The sequence below is a fragment of the Sardina pilchardus genome, chromosome 1, assembly GCF_963854185.1.
Source record: "Sardina pilchardus chromosome 1, fSarPil1.1, whole genome shotgun sequence".
In the NCBI taxonomy this organism is placed as follows: domain Eukaryota; kingdom Metazoa; phylum Chordata; class Actinopteri; order Clupeiformes; family Clupeidae; genus Sardina; species Sardina pilchardus.
The window spans coordinates 17681250-17700521 of record NC_084994.1 but is presented as its reverse complement, the minus strand read 5'-3'; the positions used below and the strand labels follow the sequence as shown (position 1 = coordinate 17700521).

At 41.2% G+C, this 19272-nt stretch overlaps 1 protein-coding gene, 2 non-coding genes and 1 pseudogene across 3 annotated transcripts; 2 read left to right on the top strand and 2 right to left on the bottom strand.

Moving 5' to 3' along the window:
- Positions 1-163: 163 nt before the first annotated feature.
- Positions 164-4495, bottom strand: LOC134076845 (CMRF35-like molecule 8). Its single transcript, XM_062532106.1, has 7 exons — positions 4355-4495; positions 3936-4256; positions 3524-3847; positions 3012-3104; positions 2730-2828; positions 2213-2247; positions 164-370 (listed from the first exon to the last, which is right to left on the bottom strand). Exons 1-7 carry the CDS (start codon positions 4383-4385, stop codon positions 164-166), a joined length of 1110 nt encoding a protein of 369 aa, XP_062388090.1. The 5' UTR covers positions 4386-4495.
- Positions 4496-15190: 10695 nt separating this feature from the next.
- trnaq-uug (transfer RNA glutamine (anticodon UUG)) lies at positions 15191-15262 on the top strand. The gene has a single exon. It is a non-coding gene; the product is annotated as a tRNA-Gln (tRNA).
- A 288-nt stretch (positions 15263-15550) lies between these two features.
- trnad-guc (transfer RNA aspartic acid (anticodon GUC)) lies at positions 15551-15622 on the bottom strand. Its single transcript has one exon. It is a non-coding gene; the product is annotated as a tRNA-Asp (tRNA).
- A 430-nt stretch (positions 15623-16052) lies between these two features.
- Positions 16053-16147, top strand: LOC134095957 (U6 spliceosomal RNA; annotated as a pseudogene).
- The last annotated feature ends 3125 nt before the right edge of the window (positions 16148-19272 follow it).

Sequence of the window (19272 nt, the reverse complement as noted above, 5' to 3'; positions counted from 1 at the left end):
TGGTGATCACTTATCTGAGAGTATCAGTGTGGTTGGATGGTAGCATATTCACTGGTGATCACTTATATGAGAGTATCAGTGTGGTTGGATGGTAGCATATTCACTGGTGATCACTGGTATCAGTGTGGTTGGATGGTAGCATATTCACTGGTGATCACTGGTATCAGTGTGGTTGGATGGTAGCATATTCACTGGTGATCACTTCTCTGGGAGTACCAGCAGAGCTGGATTGTGTCTGTTGGTCTGCCCCCTTGTGGAAGGTGACGGTGGCGTAGTCAGGGCTGTCTGGAGAACCAATGGCACTGGAGCTGGGGTCAGATGGACCATCTGGATCATTGATCTCTTCATAGACACAATCTCTCTGAGGCGGCTGAAAATACATCAGAAGCATCCTCTATGACAATCGTATAGTCAGTATATCAGCAAAAATTATAACCAGTCTCCATGATTAGTACCACAGTGTTTTTTCTGTTGTCAATTTAATATCTATTGACATGCAATGTCTATATATCTATGTGTTTAACTATCTGTGAATGAACATATATTACTCAAACTGTTTGTCAACATCACACCATAACAACCGACAGGATTACCCAGCTACCAGCATAACGACCACTTCATTTAAAGTGTAACTGCACCCCATGAGTCCACCCACTTCACATTTCGGAAAAATCATTCAAAATGTTACTTTTCTCGGGAAACACGATTTTTGTCAATATTAACCCTGGTAATAGTTAGGGTTGGGTATCGTTTGGGTTTTATCCGATACCGGTGCCAAATTGATACTTTTAAAACGGTGCCGGTGCCAAAACGGTGCCTGAAACGGTATGTTTTTTTTTTTTTTTTTACAATGAAATGGTCTAGCATGCATGAATAGGCTATATCCAAGGCTGTTCACGTACCTCATTTGTTTCCGGCATTAGCTGTGTTGTATGCATCTTATCTTATATTTAGCTCCTTATATGTTCACTCCAACAAGATATGGTTACCCCATAATAATAAAAAAAAAACACACACAAAATATGAAATTGAACTGTTATACTCAATTTACTATCAATATCTCATTGCTTCTATGCATAATATATTTAAATGTTAAAACAGCTTGCCATGGGTGCACACACAATGGTAAGCTCTGCTTTCATGTTCATCCAATATAGGCCTAGGTGGCTTGCTATAAGGTAGGCCAAGTTAAAATGGCTCGTCATAGAACTGCCAGGTCAAATGCATTTCTAAGTAACGTTGAGGGACTTTCAAGTTCATTCAGTGTGTTCCCAAATGCTTCAAGAAATATGTCTTCCCTCATGACACGGAACAGTTTTAAACATGTTACATGTGCTGATGTTGAAGTGTTTTGATTCCCAGCGCAGGCATTTAAAAAAAAAAAAAAAGAAAAAAAAAAGCAACTAGTAGCACATGCCCTAACATGGGCTACCCCTGTATGAGCAGCTTAATTAGCGATACCTACGCCAGAGATGGTTAGCCTGTTTGACAGCTCAGGGATATCAACGCAGAGTTATGTTTGTAACCTGCATATTTATGGTTTTGCAAGCTAACATTTAGCGTGATCTTCATATTCATTGTGATACTAGGCCTATATTGGCCTCATGCATATAAAAAATAATGTAATGTAATTATGTTGTAAGGAACACACGTGAAACTACATTTTCACATTACAGTTTGCTGATAACATTTCAAATAGATCCCAGTTAGCTCATTAGCAAGGTTATTGAGTAAAGTAGGCTATACTGTTGATGTTGTTTCATAGCCTTTTGTGTACGGCGAGATTTTGACAAGAGCTACTTGAAATGGGCTCACGTGAGCTCTCGAACACTGTCCACAAATCTACGGTATGTGCTACAACCCTCTGCTTTAAGCATCTATGTTTATGTTGGCTAACTTTATCTGGATGTAGTGCTATCAGAGCAAGAAGTTAGATATGGCGCATGACGTGCAGTGTTGCATCGTATTTAAGCAAAAAAAAAAAAAAAAGCCATTTAAATGAAGCGCCGAAATGAGGCACCGAAATTCACGTTGTTATTCGGTATGGTTACTACCGTTTGCGTCGGCACCGGTTCCATACTAGAACCGTGTTTCGGGTGCCCAACCCTAGTAATAGTGTAGTAATTTCAATCAATCAACAGCTCAAAAAACATATTTAAGGGTGCAGTTACACTTTAATATATGTATTTGTTTTTTTTAATGGATTTCTTACTCTTTGGTGTCCAACAGCTGTAGATGAGGTATGCCCTATGGAGACAAGAATGTTGCAAAAGAAAAGCAATTCCAACCACCAGAGGGCAAAAATGAGTCATTGCTATAAGTGTTAACAGAAGAAGCAGTATAATCTAATGATTTAAGAACAGCTGAGGGGTGTTGTTTAGCATGACTCAAAGCACATAATACTTTATTCACAGTCCTTCTCTAAAACATGTGTACAGTAATTTCCCGCATATAAACCGCATTGTGTATAAGCCGCAGGACAGTGTTTTATGCAAGTTAAAAGAAACAAAGCCATATTAACACCATATTAACTGCCCCCCTGTATTAACCTCATAACGGAAAAAAAATTGCAAAATCAATGTATAAGCCGCGGCTAATAGTCGGGAAATTACGGGTATATGCATGACTGCATGTGTGTGTGTGTGTGTGTGTGTGTATGGCGGGGGGGGGGGGGGGGGGGGGGGGCGTTGGAGTGTTGGTTCAGCCCTTGTCTTAGAGGCGAGACTCACCCTGAGCCTTCCTCTTCTTATAGACGTACAGTGTGACTCCTCCCAAGCCAGTCACCAACACCACCAACGTTAAAGATACTATGAGCGGGACATGGTCGCCTGGAATTTTATTTATGAAACCTTACTGTTATATATGTGTAAAATGTTTGAGTTGACAGTTCACTGTGAAAATAGAGAAACAGCGTGGCAGTATTGTTATCTCATGTTTGTGGAATAGCCTAACTGTTGTCCAACAGTTGAACTAGATGCATCTGTGGTGTACACAGTTTGAGCAGTTCTCACCAGCTGTAGAGAGATTGGCAGGTTGAGATGATGCCAGATTGTCGGAGGATCTTGGGTATGGTGAAGTTCTTGGAGAAGTCTGGTGGTTTGGATCTGAAAAAAGGCTCACCTGAGCTGCTTAATACAAAACTTTCCTTTTGCACATACTTGTTAGACATTATTTACTTACTACATGTTAAAGTCACATGTTTAGGTGAAGGGAAAGAAGGAAAGAGAGCAGAAATTATAAAACAATAACTAGAAACCTTTTGCCATAATTATAACAGTGATAAGAGTTTTAATCAGCAGTAATTTGACTGTGTAGAATGACAGCTCTAGAGAGAGATAGAAAGAGAGAGATGGAGAGATGTCAGAAAGACACGTTACAGTATGAGCGTCTCTGAGAGTGAAGAAAAGGGAAGTGCTACTTCAGACCATCTGTGGGTGAAACCACAAAGTTTCCATAAGGGTGCTCAGAACATGCATCAGCTCGGCATTTCAGGTCAGTGTCTGTATTCAACACATTCACTCACCAATGACGTGGAGTTGAACTTCTGTGATGAGGTTAATGCTGCCAGTATTCCCACCAGTTCCTACTCCACACCAGTAGACTCCAGCATCAGCCAGTGTTAGCCTCCTGATAGTCACTTGAAATGCTTCTGTTCTGCTGTCATCAACTATGCTTAGTTTTGCTGGCTGTTGTGGTGATTTAGAGGTAGTGCCTTCAGAGAGGATAATAGGGTGCTGTTTGTAAAAGGACTTGCTGTTCCCTCTCACGCTGCTAGGGTACTTACAACTGACCTCAATTGTCTCATTCACATTACCAGACTGTGTAATGACTTGTCCACAACATGGATCTGTTAATGGATAATTCAAATTAGGATTAATATGTATCTTTCTTGCTGTGTAAATAAAAAAAATATAGCCACAATAAAATGTTCTAACCTTTTTTCACCTCCAAATTGAATGTGGTGTTTTTATGAATGCCCTGACTCAGTTCCACTAAACATTGGTATTTCCCAGAGTCCTTTTCTGTGAGGCTTCTCATCAATACTAAGAAGTGATGGTTATTTGTATCGTACAGTGTGAATCGTTTGTCTGTGTTTTGAGATTTTTGGTCATATTTGCAGTTATCATTGCCCTTACAGAAGGACTTCATATTTCTTTCATAGCCTGTATTATAAACACACTTGACAATGATGCCCCCTCCAGTGAAAGCAATCAGTTTTATACCTTGAGCCTGAGCAAGGGTCAACTCAGCAAAACCTAAAAAAAATGCATAAAAATGAATAGAACTTCTCCATAACAATCCCAGTTGCTAGCATGATCTTAACTGAATAAGAAATGAATGTGCTTGCATCTACCTGAGATCATAAGAATCAGAAGAACTTTCATCCTGACTTGTGTAGCAGGTGTCAGTCACTGCTCAACTCAAATGGTAATCCAAGTCATTCTATTTATGTGTAGATAAACACTCTCACACATTCAAACATCGAGACACGGTGACCCGCTACATCTAAAGTGTTCTAGCATAGCTGTTTCTCCTTTCACATTTGTCAGTGGGCGGTGTGATCTTACAGCATGACTGAGATCTTTAACCACCTTCCTCTTTCTCTATCCCTCTGGACTGCTTTATGATGGGGTGGATGTAGAGTGGTAGAGTTATGTGACAATCACTCAATTGATGATAACATTACTGAATGGTACACATATCTAAAACTATTCCATTTGTAGTAAACATTCAATACAACATTATATATTATAGCAAGTACTTCCCCCTCACCTCTCTGTGCTGTCCTGTGGCTCTGCGTCTGCCTACAGTTGAGCTCATCTAGCCCTGTGGTTTCAACAAAATTCTGAGTGTGTGTGTGTGTGTGTGTGTGTGTGTGTGTGTGTGTGTGTGTACACTGGTACTGTTGTTCATGATGGCGGTGTATGGCTGTTAAATTTTTTTAATTGCTGTAATCAGAGTTATTCAATACAGTATTCTACCCTAGCCACAGATAGGGTGACAATGATGATATACGGCCTAACATCTTGATAAGCACATAACTTGCAGACTTATACCTACATCTGAAAGTGACTTGGGATAACATTTCCAATTTCTAACATGATGATAACTGTACAGACATGTGCATGTATCTACCTAAGAAGAGAAAAGTGAGAATACAGCTTCATTCTGAGCTGTACAGGTCTAAACCACTGACTGGGGTAAAGGAGTAAAGATATCCAAATATATACACATATATACACACATATTCAATGCATTTAAACAACTCCAAAAATACTGTAGATAGTGCCATAATTGGGATGTGCGCAATAATTAAATAATATATCACCCCAGCAGTCATAGACAACATCAACTCATGCAGGAAAGCCTGACATGAGCACTCGACCCCATCACCACCTGTGATGGAGTAAATTCATACACTCCTCCAATAGAAAAACGGTAAAGAAACACAATTAGCATGTGCTCTAATAGCCCTCACACTGACACACAGTGAGACGCTGTGATACAGTACATCTGAAATGTTCTAAAATAGCTGCACATGGGTGGGGTGATCTCACAGTACAACTGACTTCTTGAACCCCCTTCCTCTTTTTCTCTGCCCTCATCAACAGGTGTATGAAGTTATGACTGTTTGTCATGTGTTTTTACCTAAATAGAGCTTTAGACTTTTTGACTTTCTACATATGTTTTCATAATCTCAATATTGTATTTGAACGTGTATCTCTCCACATCCATTAGTTTACTCACACTTTGCCTTTGCCACACACACATCCACAGCGGTTGGACTCTTTTACCGTGGGATGAAAGGGCCACTCTACATGCCTGCTTTGTCTATAGAGAACGCAATACAACAACAACATGGCCTTTGACTAACTTCTTACATTGTTACATTTACTCTTTATTTTTTATTTTTTTTTAAAGCACCACAATCATTAGTCAGAGATACCAGAACCAGAGTAGGCAGAGTCTCCACCGAGTAAGTGTGTCTCTAGGACTCTGGTGGCACATAAAGTAGATACACATTTTTTATCATAATGCATTACTAATAGGGGTGGCACGGTTCACAAAATCTACGGTTCGGTTCGTATCACGGTTTAGGGTCACGGTTTTCGGTTCGGTACGGTTGTTGTTGTTATTTTTTCTTTTACTCTTTAACACTCCAGAAACATATTTCAGCATATAGCTTAATCATCCACAATTAGGCTAGAGTATTTAGAGAATAGTTATCATGTAATAATGCACAAACTGAATTTGACTTTACATAAAGCACATTATTTCATGAGGAAACTTTAAGCTTCAGTTGAGATTTTGATAAAGCAAGAGGGAAGACATTGATGATTTCAACAATCTTTTCATTTATTTGGCAGGGATGGTGCACCAGCACAAACTATAGGTCGTCCACCCATATTTTTCATTGCATCGCCTTTATCGCTCTCCTTTCATATAGCCTAGTGTGAATGATTTTTTAACAAGATGTAAAGCTTGTCTTTATTTGAAACACACACACATTATGTAATTATTTATACATTGTATATACTGACATGTCTGATATTCATAACAGCAAACTTTATGCAGATTATAGCCTACTATTCATTATAACTCCACCTCTTACATTCAGCTGTCTGGCTGAAGCCTCAAAATATTGTAAACAAAGTAGCAGGCTAAGCTCATCATACTCTACTGGTTGGACTGTTCAGTTTCCCACCATGTGTTTTAGTTTCAAGGTAAGCTAATACTTTTTCTCCTTGGGACAGGCCCTTTTAAGCCTTGGAGTTGAAAACATTGGTATTGAGATGGTCAGTCAACTTGAATGCAAGAGTTTTTTATAAAATATCTGCAGCATAGCCTTTTAATGATGCTAACCGTTTTTAACAGTAATTTAGCTAATCGTCTTCTGTGCGTCATTGCGTACACGATTGTGAATGTTCTATTTGGATTAATGTGCATGTCGAGGGCGGGTGTCCATTGAGCGCGCACGAGAGCGGGCCAAGGAGAATGAGTTTACTTCTACTGTTTGGTAAAGTTGCACGCATAGTCTACAGTTGCGGAAGAACATGCTTCCACCCGAGCAGGGTCAGGTGCATCAGTTTGACCACGCTAGGGATGATCTCTCGCACTTGCCATTTCTAAAACCTTGCGCGCAGCACTCAAAACTCCATACTCCTACTCTTGCACGTAAGGGAAACACGTCGTCACATGGGAATCAAATGCGCATGCCATAACTAGCCTGAACCGTAGGACCGTACGACGAACACACACTCCAAACCGTGACATGCAAACCACACGGTTCGGAGCATTTTTCAAAAACCGTGCCACCCCTAATTACTAATATCAGAAGAAAGAAAACACAAGAAGACACTGCGCAGCAGCAACCCTGGAATGACTGTTTTGATTCATGCACAACCACAGAATGGAGGGGTGGGTCGAGAGAACGAGATCAAGCGGCCAAGAAGAGACAGCATGGATTTGTTGAGAAAGAATAAGAATATGTCACACAAAGGGTCTACACAGTTAGACTTTTAGGCATAGCAGTGTGACCAGTGTGCTACCCTGGAGCCTTGAACATCTAAAAATTGCTTATTTGAGGCAGAACATGGTAAAGTGACTCAAAATGAATGGGGAACAATGCACTTCATTACAGAGAGAAGGATATATCTCATCTTTTGCTTCTGCAAAAAAAAAAAAAAAAAAACTTTCATACAAGTACCAGGGTCATTCCGTGTCAAATCAGATAAGATTGTTGCTGCACCGTCTCAGATTTTGTTCAAACTTTGTGTATATCATCAATGGGTCCTAAAACCAAGGCATGTGAAATATTTCTGTGGAAATCATCTGTCTTCATATCTTTTTTAGACCTTGAAATTCTTTCATTTTTACAGCTTGAAAAACACATGCCATGTCTGGGCATTAATATCTTGACAAATATGTTCCCTAGCCTCCCCAAATTTTCTAGGGTGGAAGATCAACTCATAATAAGCATGTGTAAACAATTTAAAGTCTGTACTAAATGTCTCTTGACTCTCGAAAGGGCCCTCAATTTTGGAAAAACGTGCATTAAGTGTGATATTTAGGGCAGTGGTTGTCAAACTGGGGTACGTGGACCGATTTCAGGGGGTACGTGAAAAAATATCAAAATCATATGCCTTTCCAAACGTTTTTTATATCCCACGGAGGTAACTTAACTTCCGCATTTGCACTGCACATTAAAAATGTATTTTCTCCGCATTAACTAAATATTGGAGAGTGGAGACAGAGATGGTAAAGTAGAGCTTTACAGCAGCCTGTTGCAGCGCTGATTACAGCTCGGCGTCATAATAAATGTTGCTATTTGTCGCACGTAAACTACGACTAGCCTATTTGACAAAGAAAAAACGCTGAAACGCAACGGGTTCACGCAGCAACAACAGAAACGTCAAAGGAGCTGCTGTCACCTGCTGTCGGGACAAGCTTTTCAGGTCAAGACACTATCATAGCAAACTAAAACTATCAGAGTTCGGTCAGAAGACAGTGACAGATGTCTGGGTTAGTTTGCGGGCAGCCTATCCGGTCCAGACAAACCGAGCTATTAAGACGTTGATGCCATTTGCTACAACGTATTTATTATGCGAGACTGGATTCTCAGCGTTGGTCTGCCTTAAGAGTACAGACTGTTTGTTGAAAATTATCGAAGACTGAAACTGTCACCAATTCGGCCTAACATCGCCGCATTATGCAAGAACAGGCACATCCCTCACATTGATTGGTGACGTGGGTGGAGAGGTGGCCTATTCTGTGTGGTTTAGGCCTACTCCAATTTAGTTTAACTATTGTTAACCCTTTCATGCACGCATTATGAAAAAAAGTGTCTAGATTTTTTTAGTATTGATTTTATTACTCTATATGAGCCCAATATTGAAAATCAGTTGGAATTTTTTAAAAATATGCTTTTATATAGAAGTTATGTTATTGTCCACGTATGTGGACAGTGCGCAACAAAGGGGTAAAAAAGAATAAAATGTAATGACAGAAAATGTGGAAACTATGGCCCTCTACTTCCTCCATACTACCCACCCAGCCCTCTACTACCCCCATACTACCCACCCACCTCTCTACTACCTCCATACTACCCGCCCAACCCCTCTACTACCCCATTATTGCTCACCGACCCTCACCCACCCCTCTACTACCCCCATATTACCCACCTCTACTACCACCACTACCCAATCACCCCTCTACTACATCCATACTACCCACCCCTCTACTACTAATCCACCCACACCTCTAGTACTCTCATACCCACCCCTCTACTACCCACCCAACCCTCTACTACCCCCATATTACCATACCACCTTGGCATTACCACATGTAATTAGGTCATTATTTATAAATATGTTTACCAAATGTGTGTTTCTTTGTAATTTAAAGCAATTAAAATCATATTTGAAAAAAAAAAAAAAAAAAAAAGTCCTAGTTACAAAATCTAATTTTTGGCCATTTAACTCCTCTGTTGCGCAACGTCCACATACGTGGACAGTTGCTTTTTAGGGTCTACAAACTCTATTTTACATCCGATTTAATTTCTGAAAAGATAGAGTTGTTCAACACACTCTCCTGTACAGCATAATATTTTTTTTTTACATGATTTTGCCTTCTTGAGTACTAGCTTTTTACAGATATGCCTGGAGCATTCAGCATATTGCCATTACTGTCACTCATGTTGAATTGATGATGTCATCAAGCAGTCAATATTCCAAATATAAGATGATACATATTGTTAATATATTGCCAAGGACCTACTAAAACTGCCCTGAAGTGGATTGGTGTATATCAACATGATAAATAAGTAGAAAACAGAATTAAAGTTACTGTCCACGCATGTGGACGTTGCGCATGAAAGGGTTAATGTGCTTCCTTTTTAATTATTACTTTACAGCAGAGAAGTTAAGAAAATATACAATGTTAATTTATGAAAAGCAATACTTGTTATAAATATGTGAAAAGTTAACAATAGCTTTAATGAGATCTTGGACATGTGCTGTAGGCCTAATGTGTGTGAGATCTGTCTGTGACAAAATTGATACGAATGAATATTAATAATAGTTAAAAACGTGTTGTTAACAATTGGTGGTGTGGGGGTACTCGGGAAGATCTATAATGTCTCAGGGGGTACATGCCTGTTAAAAGTTTGGGAACCAAACAACAATATCAAATTGTTTTACATTTCACAAATATGATATTTTAATACAGAGATTATCTAAAGGAAATCAAACTGTTAAAATACATAAAGTTATACTCAGCACAGTTGTGCTTTACAACAATTGAAAAATGAAAACGACGCAGACATGTTTTTGATCAAGTCCAATGAGCAAAACATTATTAAAGATGCACTCCAGCTATTGATTGACGTCTAAGTGTTAGGTCCGAAGATACATTTCAGCTACTAAAAACACATCATGTTCAAGTGACATGCAAATGCTATGTACTGTAGAAGGAAATAGAAGAACAAATCAGACAGAGAAAATGGTTCTCAGTGTGTTTGGATGGTAGCATATTCCCTTTTGATCACTTATCTGAGAGTATCAGTGTGGTTGGATGGTAGCATATTCCCTTTTGATTACTTATCTGAGAGTATCAGTGTGGTTGGATGGTAGCATATTCACTGGTGATCACTTATCTGAGAGTATCAGTGTGGTTGGATGGTAGCATATTCACTGGTGATCACTTATCTGAGAGTATCAGTGTGGTTGGATGGTAGCATATTCACTGGTGATCACTGGTATCAGTGTGGTTGGATGGTAGCATATTCACTGGTGATCCCTTCTCTGGGAGTACCAGCAGAGCTGGATTGTGTCTGTTGGTCTGCCCCCTTGTGGAAGGTGATGGTGGCATAGTCAGGGCTGTCTGGAGAACCAATGGCACTGCAGCTGGGGTCAGATGGGTTATTAATCTCCTCATTGACAGATTCTTGCTGGGGCGGCTGAAATCAAACAGAAACACACAAATAACATCAGTACAGTGCCAAATAATATTTTTTGCTAGTTTGTGTATTTGTTTGATTTTTCGTTATATATATATATATATATATATATATATATATATATATATATATAAATAAATATATATGTAAATGTACTGTCTGTTAATCAAATAGTTTTCTTACAGCCTTGTATTCACCAGATTTTCCATTTGCAACATGTCCTGTGGAGGGAAAAAAAAATGATGACATATAATGCTGCTACAATGGTCTTGAGAATTATATTGCCAAATTTAAGAAAATATATAGGCTGGGTAAACCCTGCCTGATCTGCTGGTGATTTGGATCTCACCCTGCAGCTCACATCTTGTCCTAACCGGACGCGATGCGAGTGAATTTTAGCGATATAATCCGTTTAATTACATTGTTTCAACTGGAGTTTCCTGACTTAAGTGATGTGAGCAGCACGTTGCCATGCAACATTTTTGAGAGAACACACACACACTCACACTCACGTCCTCCACTAAGTGAAAAAAAAAACAGAATCAGTTTTTCACCTTTTGTTCAAAAGCTGTAATGGTCATGTAAGAAAGCTATAATGGGATGTGTTATTCTCAGAAGAGGCAAACATTAATTATAGGAAGGAAGGAGAAAAGCTGAAGTACAAAATAGCTGCTGATGATGACTGTTTCTCTGAGTGCTTCATTCTACAATGAAAAAAATAATTCAAGTCTAACTCCAGCGAAAATTGACCTTCTGCATGGAAACACATCAAATAAACTGTGGAGACAATATTTTTGTTGATCAAGCAGTACAGGGCTTCTACTTGTGTACTTTATAGCCCCAAATCACAAAAAAGTGAATTAGCTAAGGGCAGTGAACTAAACACTTCTCAAATAGCGTTTTTTTTAAACCTGTAATATTGTCCAAAACTGCACCAAACCACATCAGTGGCTTGCTCAGGGTCTCCACACATAAAATGAAGCACCAACACCGCTCATAGTGAACCCGGAGTTTATTACAGAAGACTGCTAAGAACAATATCCAACTCTCCCTTTACCAGCTCCTCTCAAACAAAAGTTCATATAAGGCAATTGAGATCTCAACTTTATTTTGTAAGTCCAGTTGGTGTGTGTGTGTGGGTGTGGGTGTGGGTGTGTGTGTGTTTCCTTGTACTTATGCTTGACTTTTCAGTGTGATGATGACACATGCTAAAGTTGACACAGAGGGAATTGACACTCACCCTTCTTCCTTTTCCATATAAAGGTCATGACTATCATTCCAGTCACCAGCACCGCCAGAAACACAGACACTGCAGAAAGGACAGTGCTGCCTAGAACCAACAAGTACTTTAAAAATACAACATGTTTGTGTTTGGATACTGTACAGAAACCTGAAAGGGAGAGGGAAAAGCTGCCCCTAGTTTTATTCCCATTGGAGAGCAGTTTACATGTAAAATCCCATAGACCAAGTTTCCAGAAAAAGAAAATATATTATGAGGCTATATCAGCAAACCTATTGACCAATATTTATTGTTGTGGACACTGGTCATCTGGTAAAAATGTGCCTTTCATCACAGTAACATTAAGGTTGACCTCTTGAGTTGTAACACAGCACCAATTACAGAAAGGTTATCATCATTACAGAAGATGACGTGCCATGTAATGAAAAATGTGCATGTTGAACGGTAGATGTTGCACCGAAACTGGAGACATTATAAGCAATTGCCCTTCTCACCATGCGACAAAAACACCTCATACTCAAAAGCATATTGAAACCATTCCACTCATTTTTTCAATGTAAAAAAGTATATAATTGTTCTAATATTTTTAGGGAGTATGGAGAATCCCATCAGTAGGGGGCTCATGAAATAACTTCCCCACCCTATCCTTCTTTACAATTACCATTTGAAGGCAGGTCAAACAAGGTAGGGGGCCTTGTAGGTGTTGTAGTAGGCAAAATGGCTTTTGGTGAAGTATGTTGGTTTGGATCTGGAAGTAAAATCTGAAATTAGTTGTGTTTATGTGTTTGTTTCTCTCTCTCTCTCTCTCTCTCTCTCTCTCTCTCTCTCTCTCTCTCTCTCTCTCTCTCTCTCTCTCTCACTGCATTCAAGTGGTAGTTGTGAAGTTTACACCAAAAAAAAAATCAACCATTCTGTCAATATTCAACAGCTTTTTGTGAGTCCACATTTGAAGAGTAGTGTGTGAGTGTGTGAGCAGCACATTCACTCACCAAAGACATGCAGTTGAACTTCTGTAATGAGACTAATGCTGCCAGTGGTTCCACCAGTTGACACCCCACACCAGTAGATTCCAGAATCATCTAAAGACAGCTTCCAGATGGTGACATTGAATGTTCGTTTGTCAACTCTCTCATCAATTAGGGGATATTTTGTTGGTCGTTGTGATGAATCAGAGGAAACACATTCAGATAATCTGCCAGTACTGTGTCGCTTGTATAAGTACTTCACTTTCCCCTGGTTGTTGTCAGAGTACTTGCAAATGATCACAGCATTCTCACCCACATGAACAGTCTTTTTGATGGTATGGCCACAACATGGATCTATTAATAGCATGATATTCTTCAATTAATATTTCACATTGCATATACTATATGTAGAACATTCATAGACAAACATTAAAGCATCTTCTGATGTCATCAAAACAAAGATTATGCACTGGAATGCGAAATTGGCCTTCATTTGAATAGAAAAATGTCTCACCCTCTTTCACCTCCAAATTGAATGTGGTGATAGTATGACTTATTTCTGTCTGTTTCAATAGACAAGAATATTCCCCCGAATCCTTTGTTGTGAGCTTATTCATCAGCACCAGTAACTTGTTTTGTTCAACATGTTGATCAAAGGGTTTGTTCAAACAATTATTCTGATCACCCTTACAGAAGAATGTTCTGTTAGCTGCATATTTATGTTCATAATTGCACTTGATAAGAATGCCACCTCCAGAGATTGCTGTCAGCCTAACAGCATTGCCACCAACAAAACGCTCTTGAGCAGGCACTGAAACTGCATAAACAGAAACAAAAAACATACAACATAATTGATTGTGAACCTAAATATATATATATATATATATATATATATATATATATATATATATATATATATATATATATATATTATATCCTCTGATCAGCATGATTGTTACTAAACTTTACCTGAGAAGAGGAGTGGGATAATCATAAAGATCTTCATCCTGAGTTGCAGAGCAGGTTACACTGACGGTCACTCTTGTGACTTAGTTGTTGGCAAAGGTCATTTTGCTAATGTTGACTACAAACCATCTGTGAATGTCTTCTTCACTGTTCTCACACTCATGGAAAATATCACTGAGTTTTTCTGTACATTTTAAAAATAACTGATTCTGCTTTCCATCTTTTAGTGAGCAGGGTGATCTCAGAGCTCAGCTGAGGTCATTACTCAACTTCCTCTTTGTCTCTCGTCTCATCTGTGTTGCTGTGTGTAAATGAAGCCACAAGTCACTAGCGACATGTCCAAGACCCCTTGTGTACCTTTCTGTCTTCTTATGACAACCCAGGCAAAGGAAATATGTGTTAACAGCGTGTGGTGTCTTTGTCGGTTGCCTTTGCTCGGTGAACTTGTGCAGGTAAACTTGCATGTCTTGATCTCGGTCGTCTTCATCTAGGGCAACTTCAGGCCCAGCTTCTATTGTTATGATGCATGAAAATTAAGTGCAGCTGTTCTCACTAAGGGAATTACCGTAGACAACCCCATCTTGTCGGCTCAGCTTGATTATTCAAAAAGAGTAAAACAACTTTCACTGTTAAATCTGCTTGACCCCACCAAAGGATGACACGCAAATTCGTGAAGCGTTCCATATTTTGCCTAGGGTTCGCTTAAGGCTTAGGGTTGTGTGACCGAAAGCAGACAGGGCCCTCAAATGATGCCTGAAAACTTGAAAATGTGGCCAAGGTCACTGCAAGCATGGCCAAGGTCCTCTGCAAGCATGACCAAGCTCCCTCATCTACCATTTTGCCTTCTACTAACAAACCAGGCAAAGAAACTAGGGTTAGGGTTAGGGTTTTGGAATCCCCAAGGCAGGACCATAGAGTGGGGATGGAATGAGGCCTAGGGTTGCAGAACAAACATCCACCATCACCGATGTGCCTCCCTCAGGTTTCCACGACAGCTGCATCAAGAAGAAAAAGGGGCTCTACGCGGGTTGGGTTTGCTGCACCTGTCAAGCTCTCGCTCTCGGTTCCATGGTGTAATGGTTAGCACTCTGGACTTTGAATCCAGCGATCCGAGTTCAAATCTCGGTGGAACCTGCGCTTGGCCTTGGCAGCGGCGTTTCCGGGCTTTTCTGTTCCTCACCGCCACAAACTTCACTGCACCTGGCTGGCGCTCCCATTATCGCAGTGCAGCTGCCGCCACTGCAAAAGCTATCGGCTGCCCTGCGTGAACACATGCAAGCATTGGTGGTTCAGTGGTAGAATTCTCGCCTGCCACGCGGGAGGCCCGGGTTCGATTCCCGGCCAATGCAGCATACTGTTTACTCTAGTGTTTTCCTAATGCAAAGAAGAAGGGACAGAGTGGAATCCAAAAAGCTGAAGCATCTCCCCGTCGGGGAATCGAACCCCGGTCTCCCGCGTGACAGGCGGGGATACTCACCACTATACTAACGAGGAGGACACTGTGTTTGTCTGCGATGCTTTGCTCCGCATTCCTGCACTTTCCACTTCAGGGCTTAGGCTGCTTGTCTCTAGGCATTGGCACAGGCCAGGCCGTCGAGAAGAATGACAAACGAGGCCTGGAGACCACCCACGCCGGCCTGGCCGGAGAACAAGGCCCCGCCTCTTTTTTCCACCTGGACATTTGTTCTGGCTAAAGTTAGGGCCTTTTGTGCACCTGGACATTTGTTCTGGCTAAAGTTTTGGCCTTCAATGTCAATGTGCAGTGTTTGGAGCACTCTGGCTAGCTGGCCACATACAGGCTTTCATCTGCATTAGCTGATACCCTTTCCTGGGCCTGGGTTTTCTTGCCCCTCAGCACCCACCGTGACAGACAGCGCTTGGGCTGAGGCGGGGTATATATGCTGAGGTGAGAACTTGCCAAGATGTGCTCGCTACGGCAGCACACCTACTAAAATTGGATCGATACAGAGAAGATTAGCATGGCCCCTGCGCAAAAGACCCCAAGCATTCTTCTCTTTTCCCGCGCTATGTGCGCGCATGCGCACTTAACATAAAAACGTGACCTAAGACGTGTGGTTAGCATGCAATTGCACTCCTAGTCGCAGGTTCGAATCCCGATGGAAGCCTACTGTAAAATCGGCGCATGTATAATATGGAAACCTTATATACATGTTCTAATTATTACAATGATTAAATATGTTGTGTTGAACCTATAGTTAATGCAATAAATATATTTTTCATTTACAGTATGTCTTTTTATCTCCTGTGTTAATTCCACTAAATTATACAATAAATATGATCATTGTTATTATGATTAGCTATATAAACACGTATTATTATTATTATTATCTATATAAACACTGTTTATTGCTTTAAAATTGATATAGGATCTTATTTGTTTCATAGGACACGACAACAATGATAACAGTATATAACAACACAATTTATTAGAAATATGAAGTCATATGACTGAATTAATGCATAATAAAGGTCCATGAAATAGAATCCTCAGTAAAAAGGGGTCAAACAACAGCTTGGGCCTGGAAATAACTGGTCCCAGCCACTGGCTCGGCTGGATCTGGATCTGCTACTGGCCCCTGGAAGGGTGCATGGCCAGTTTTACACAGCACACACATCAATAAGAACACAGGGCAGTGTAAGGTGTCAAAGCACAGGTGCAGAATAACAACAGCATATCAGGGGGAACACACATCACATAGAATTATTACTATTATTTTTTTACACAGCACATCAATCACAACATAGGCAATGTAAGGTATCAAAGCACAGGTGACAGCATAGGCAGTGTAAGGTGTCAATGCACAGGTGACAGCATAGGCAGTGTAAGGTGTCAATGCACAGGTGACAGCATAGGCAGTGTAAGGTGTCAATGCACAGGTGACTGCATAGGCAGTGTAAGGTGTCAAAGCACAGGTGAAGAACACCAATAACCTGGTTTAGAACAGCGACCTGTCAGGGAGGAACAGACATGGCATACAATTCTGTTTTTTTTCACAGCACATCCATCAACAACAGCATAGGCAGTGTAAGGTGTCAAAGCACAGGTGCAGAACAACAACAGCACATATAATTGCAGAACCACAGCAGCACATCAGGGGGGAACGCACAAGACATACAATTAGTTATTTTTTGTTTTACACAGCACATCCATAACATCATAGGCAGTGCAAGGTGTCAAAGCACAGGTGGTGCACAGGTACAGAGCAACAACAACCTGGTTTAGAACAGCAGCACATCAGGGAGGAATACACATGGCATACAATTAGGTTTTTTTTGTACAGTACACAGCACATCAACAACAACATAGTAGGCAGTAGGCAGTGTAAGGTGTCACAGCACAGGTGACAGCAAAGGCAGTGCAAGGTGTCAAAGCACAGGTGACAGCATAGACAGTGTGAGGTGTCAAAGCACAGGTGCAGAACAACAACAGCACATCAAGGAGGAGCACACACAGCATTTTTTTTCTTAAATAGTGTCAGTGTGCTGTAGAAGAGTTGTGGCAGGGTGGATGGACCGGTGTTTGTTGAAAGCCTCCACACCGCGGCAAGGTCCCGGTCCTTGTGGTCCCCACTGCAAACAACTATATACACCTGCCCAAGCAAGAGTGCTAAATCAGTCTGGGGCTCGACCCTGGTCCCTCCCCTTCATCTCCCTCAGCCAGGCCTCCACACTCTTACCCGCCACGGCAGAACAAAAATGTACCGTAGCGGGTGTGTCTGTCGGTGACTGTCCCTGTCTGTGCCGCTGCCCTCTGCTCAGCCCTCTTCCTCCTCGCCCATTCAGTTTTGTATGAAGAGACAGGCTGAGCAGGAGGTGCTGCCTGCACTGCTTGTTGTCCTTGCTGTCCTGTCCAGCAGCTGCAGTGCAGGCACCTGAGGGCCGGCGTGATGTGCGGCGGCCAGCGGCAGAGGGAGGACGTGTGGGGCTGGCGTTGTCCGAGGGAGCGTTGGGGGGGGTTAGGGATGGGGAGCACCCTCACAGTCTGTTGGGGCAGTGAGAGGTCCAGGAGGAGAGGCTGTGTAGCACGAAAAGGTCCTGTTGCAGCTGCAGCAGCTGTTGGTGGTACGGCCAGGACAGCAGCTGAGGGGGCAGGCGGTAATGGCGCCAGTAGCCGTAACGGCGCTGGCAGAACAGGCACCGATGCTGCCACAGCCGGTGCTGCTGCCAGTGTCACCGCCACCTTTGCTGCTGCTGTCGGCACCTGGCCTGTAGGCACCACAGTTGCTGCTGTCGGAGGACGATCCACCGCCGGCCCGGCGCTGTCGCTGACGCTGGCACTGCCACTGCCACCGCTTCCGCCGCCGCTGCTGAGCCCGCTGCCGCCGCTGGTGCCAGTGGTCGTCCCTCTGCTGCAACGCCTGGAGCAAAACAGTGAAATGACACAGCACAGTATTAAACGAGCACTGCATTGAGCGAGCATTACAGGTTAAACTACATATAATTGCAATATTACCAGGAATAACACACATAAGACTAATGATATCCTAGTACTACACATTCACTATTGAAACATAGTGAATAACATAACAAATTAACATAACGTGACACAACAGGTAAATAATGACCCCCAGGGTTAATGCATTTAGCAATTAAAAAACAGGCTTATTGTTAATGCATAAAACATAAACTTCAACTTTATCTTTTGATTTCACGTGGTGATATTATAATCTTAAGGGTCTAAAGATACTAACTGTATGGTCTTTTCATAATTATATGTTGTGTGTGTTCAGTGATCGTCACATGTTTACACTGTAGCATCGTGTACAACCCCATTCATTTCCAATGCAATGCCTTACATTACATTACATTACATGCTGGCGAGCTCTCAAAATGCATTTTATCTTTGATCAGACTATTTGGCCAGCTTCCCTAGACTGTGTAGATGTAATTACTACAGTTTGGAGTAGAAATTCGAAATGTAAATATAGTTTACATGTGTAAACAGGACGCCTGACGTGTCGACGTTCGATAATGCTAGTTATTCGCGAATTAGCATAAATAGCTAACTAATTATCTATCTTTAAATACCAAAACCGTAATAGGCCTACATAGACAAATTCCATATTAGTACATTGTAAAAGTGCTCTGGGGTGACAATGTTGCGCAAATACATTCGAAATATT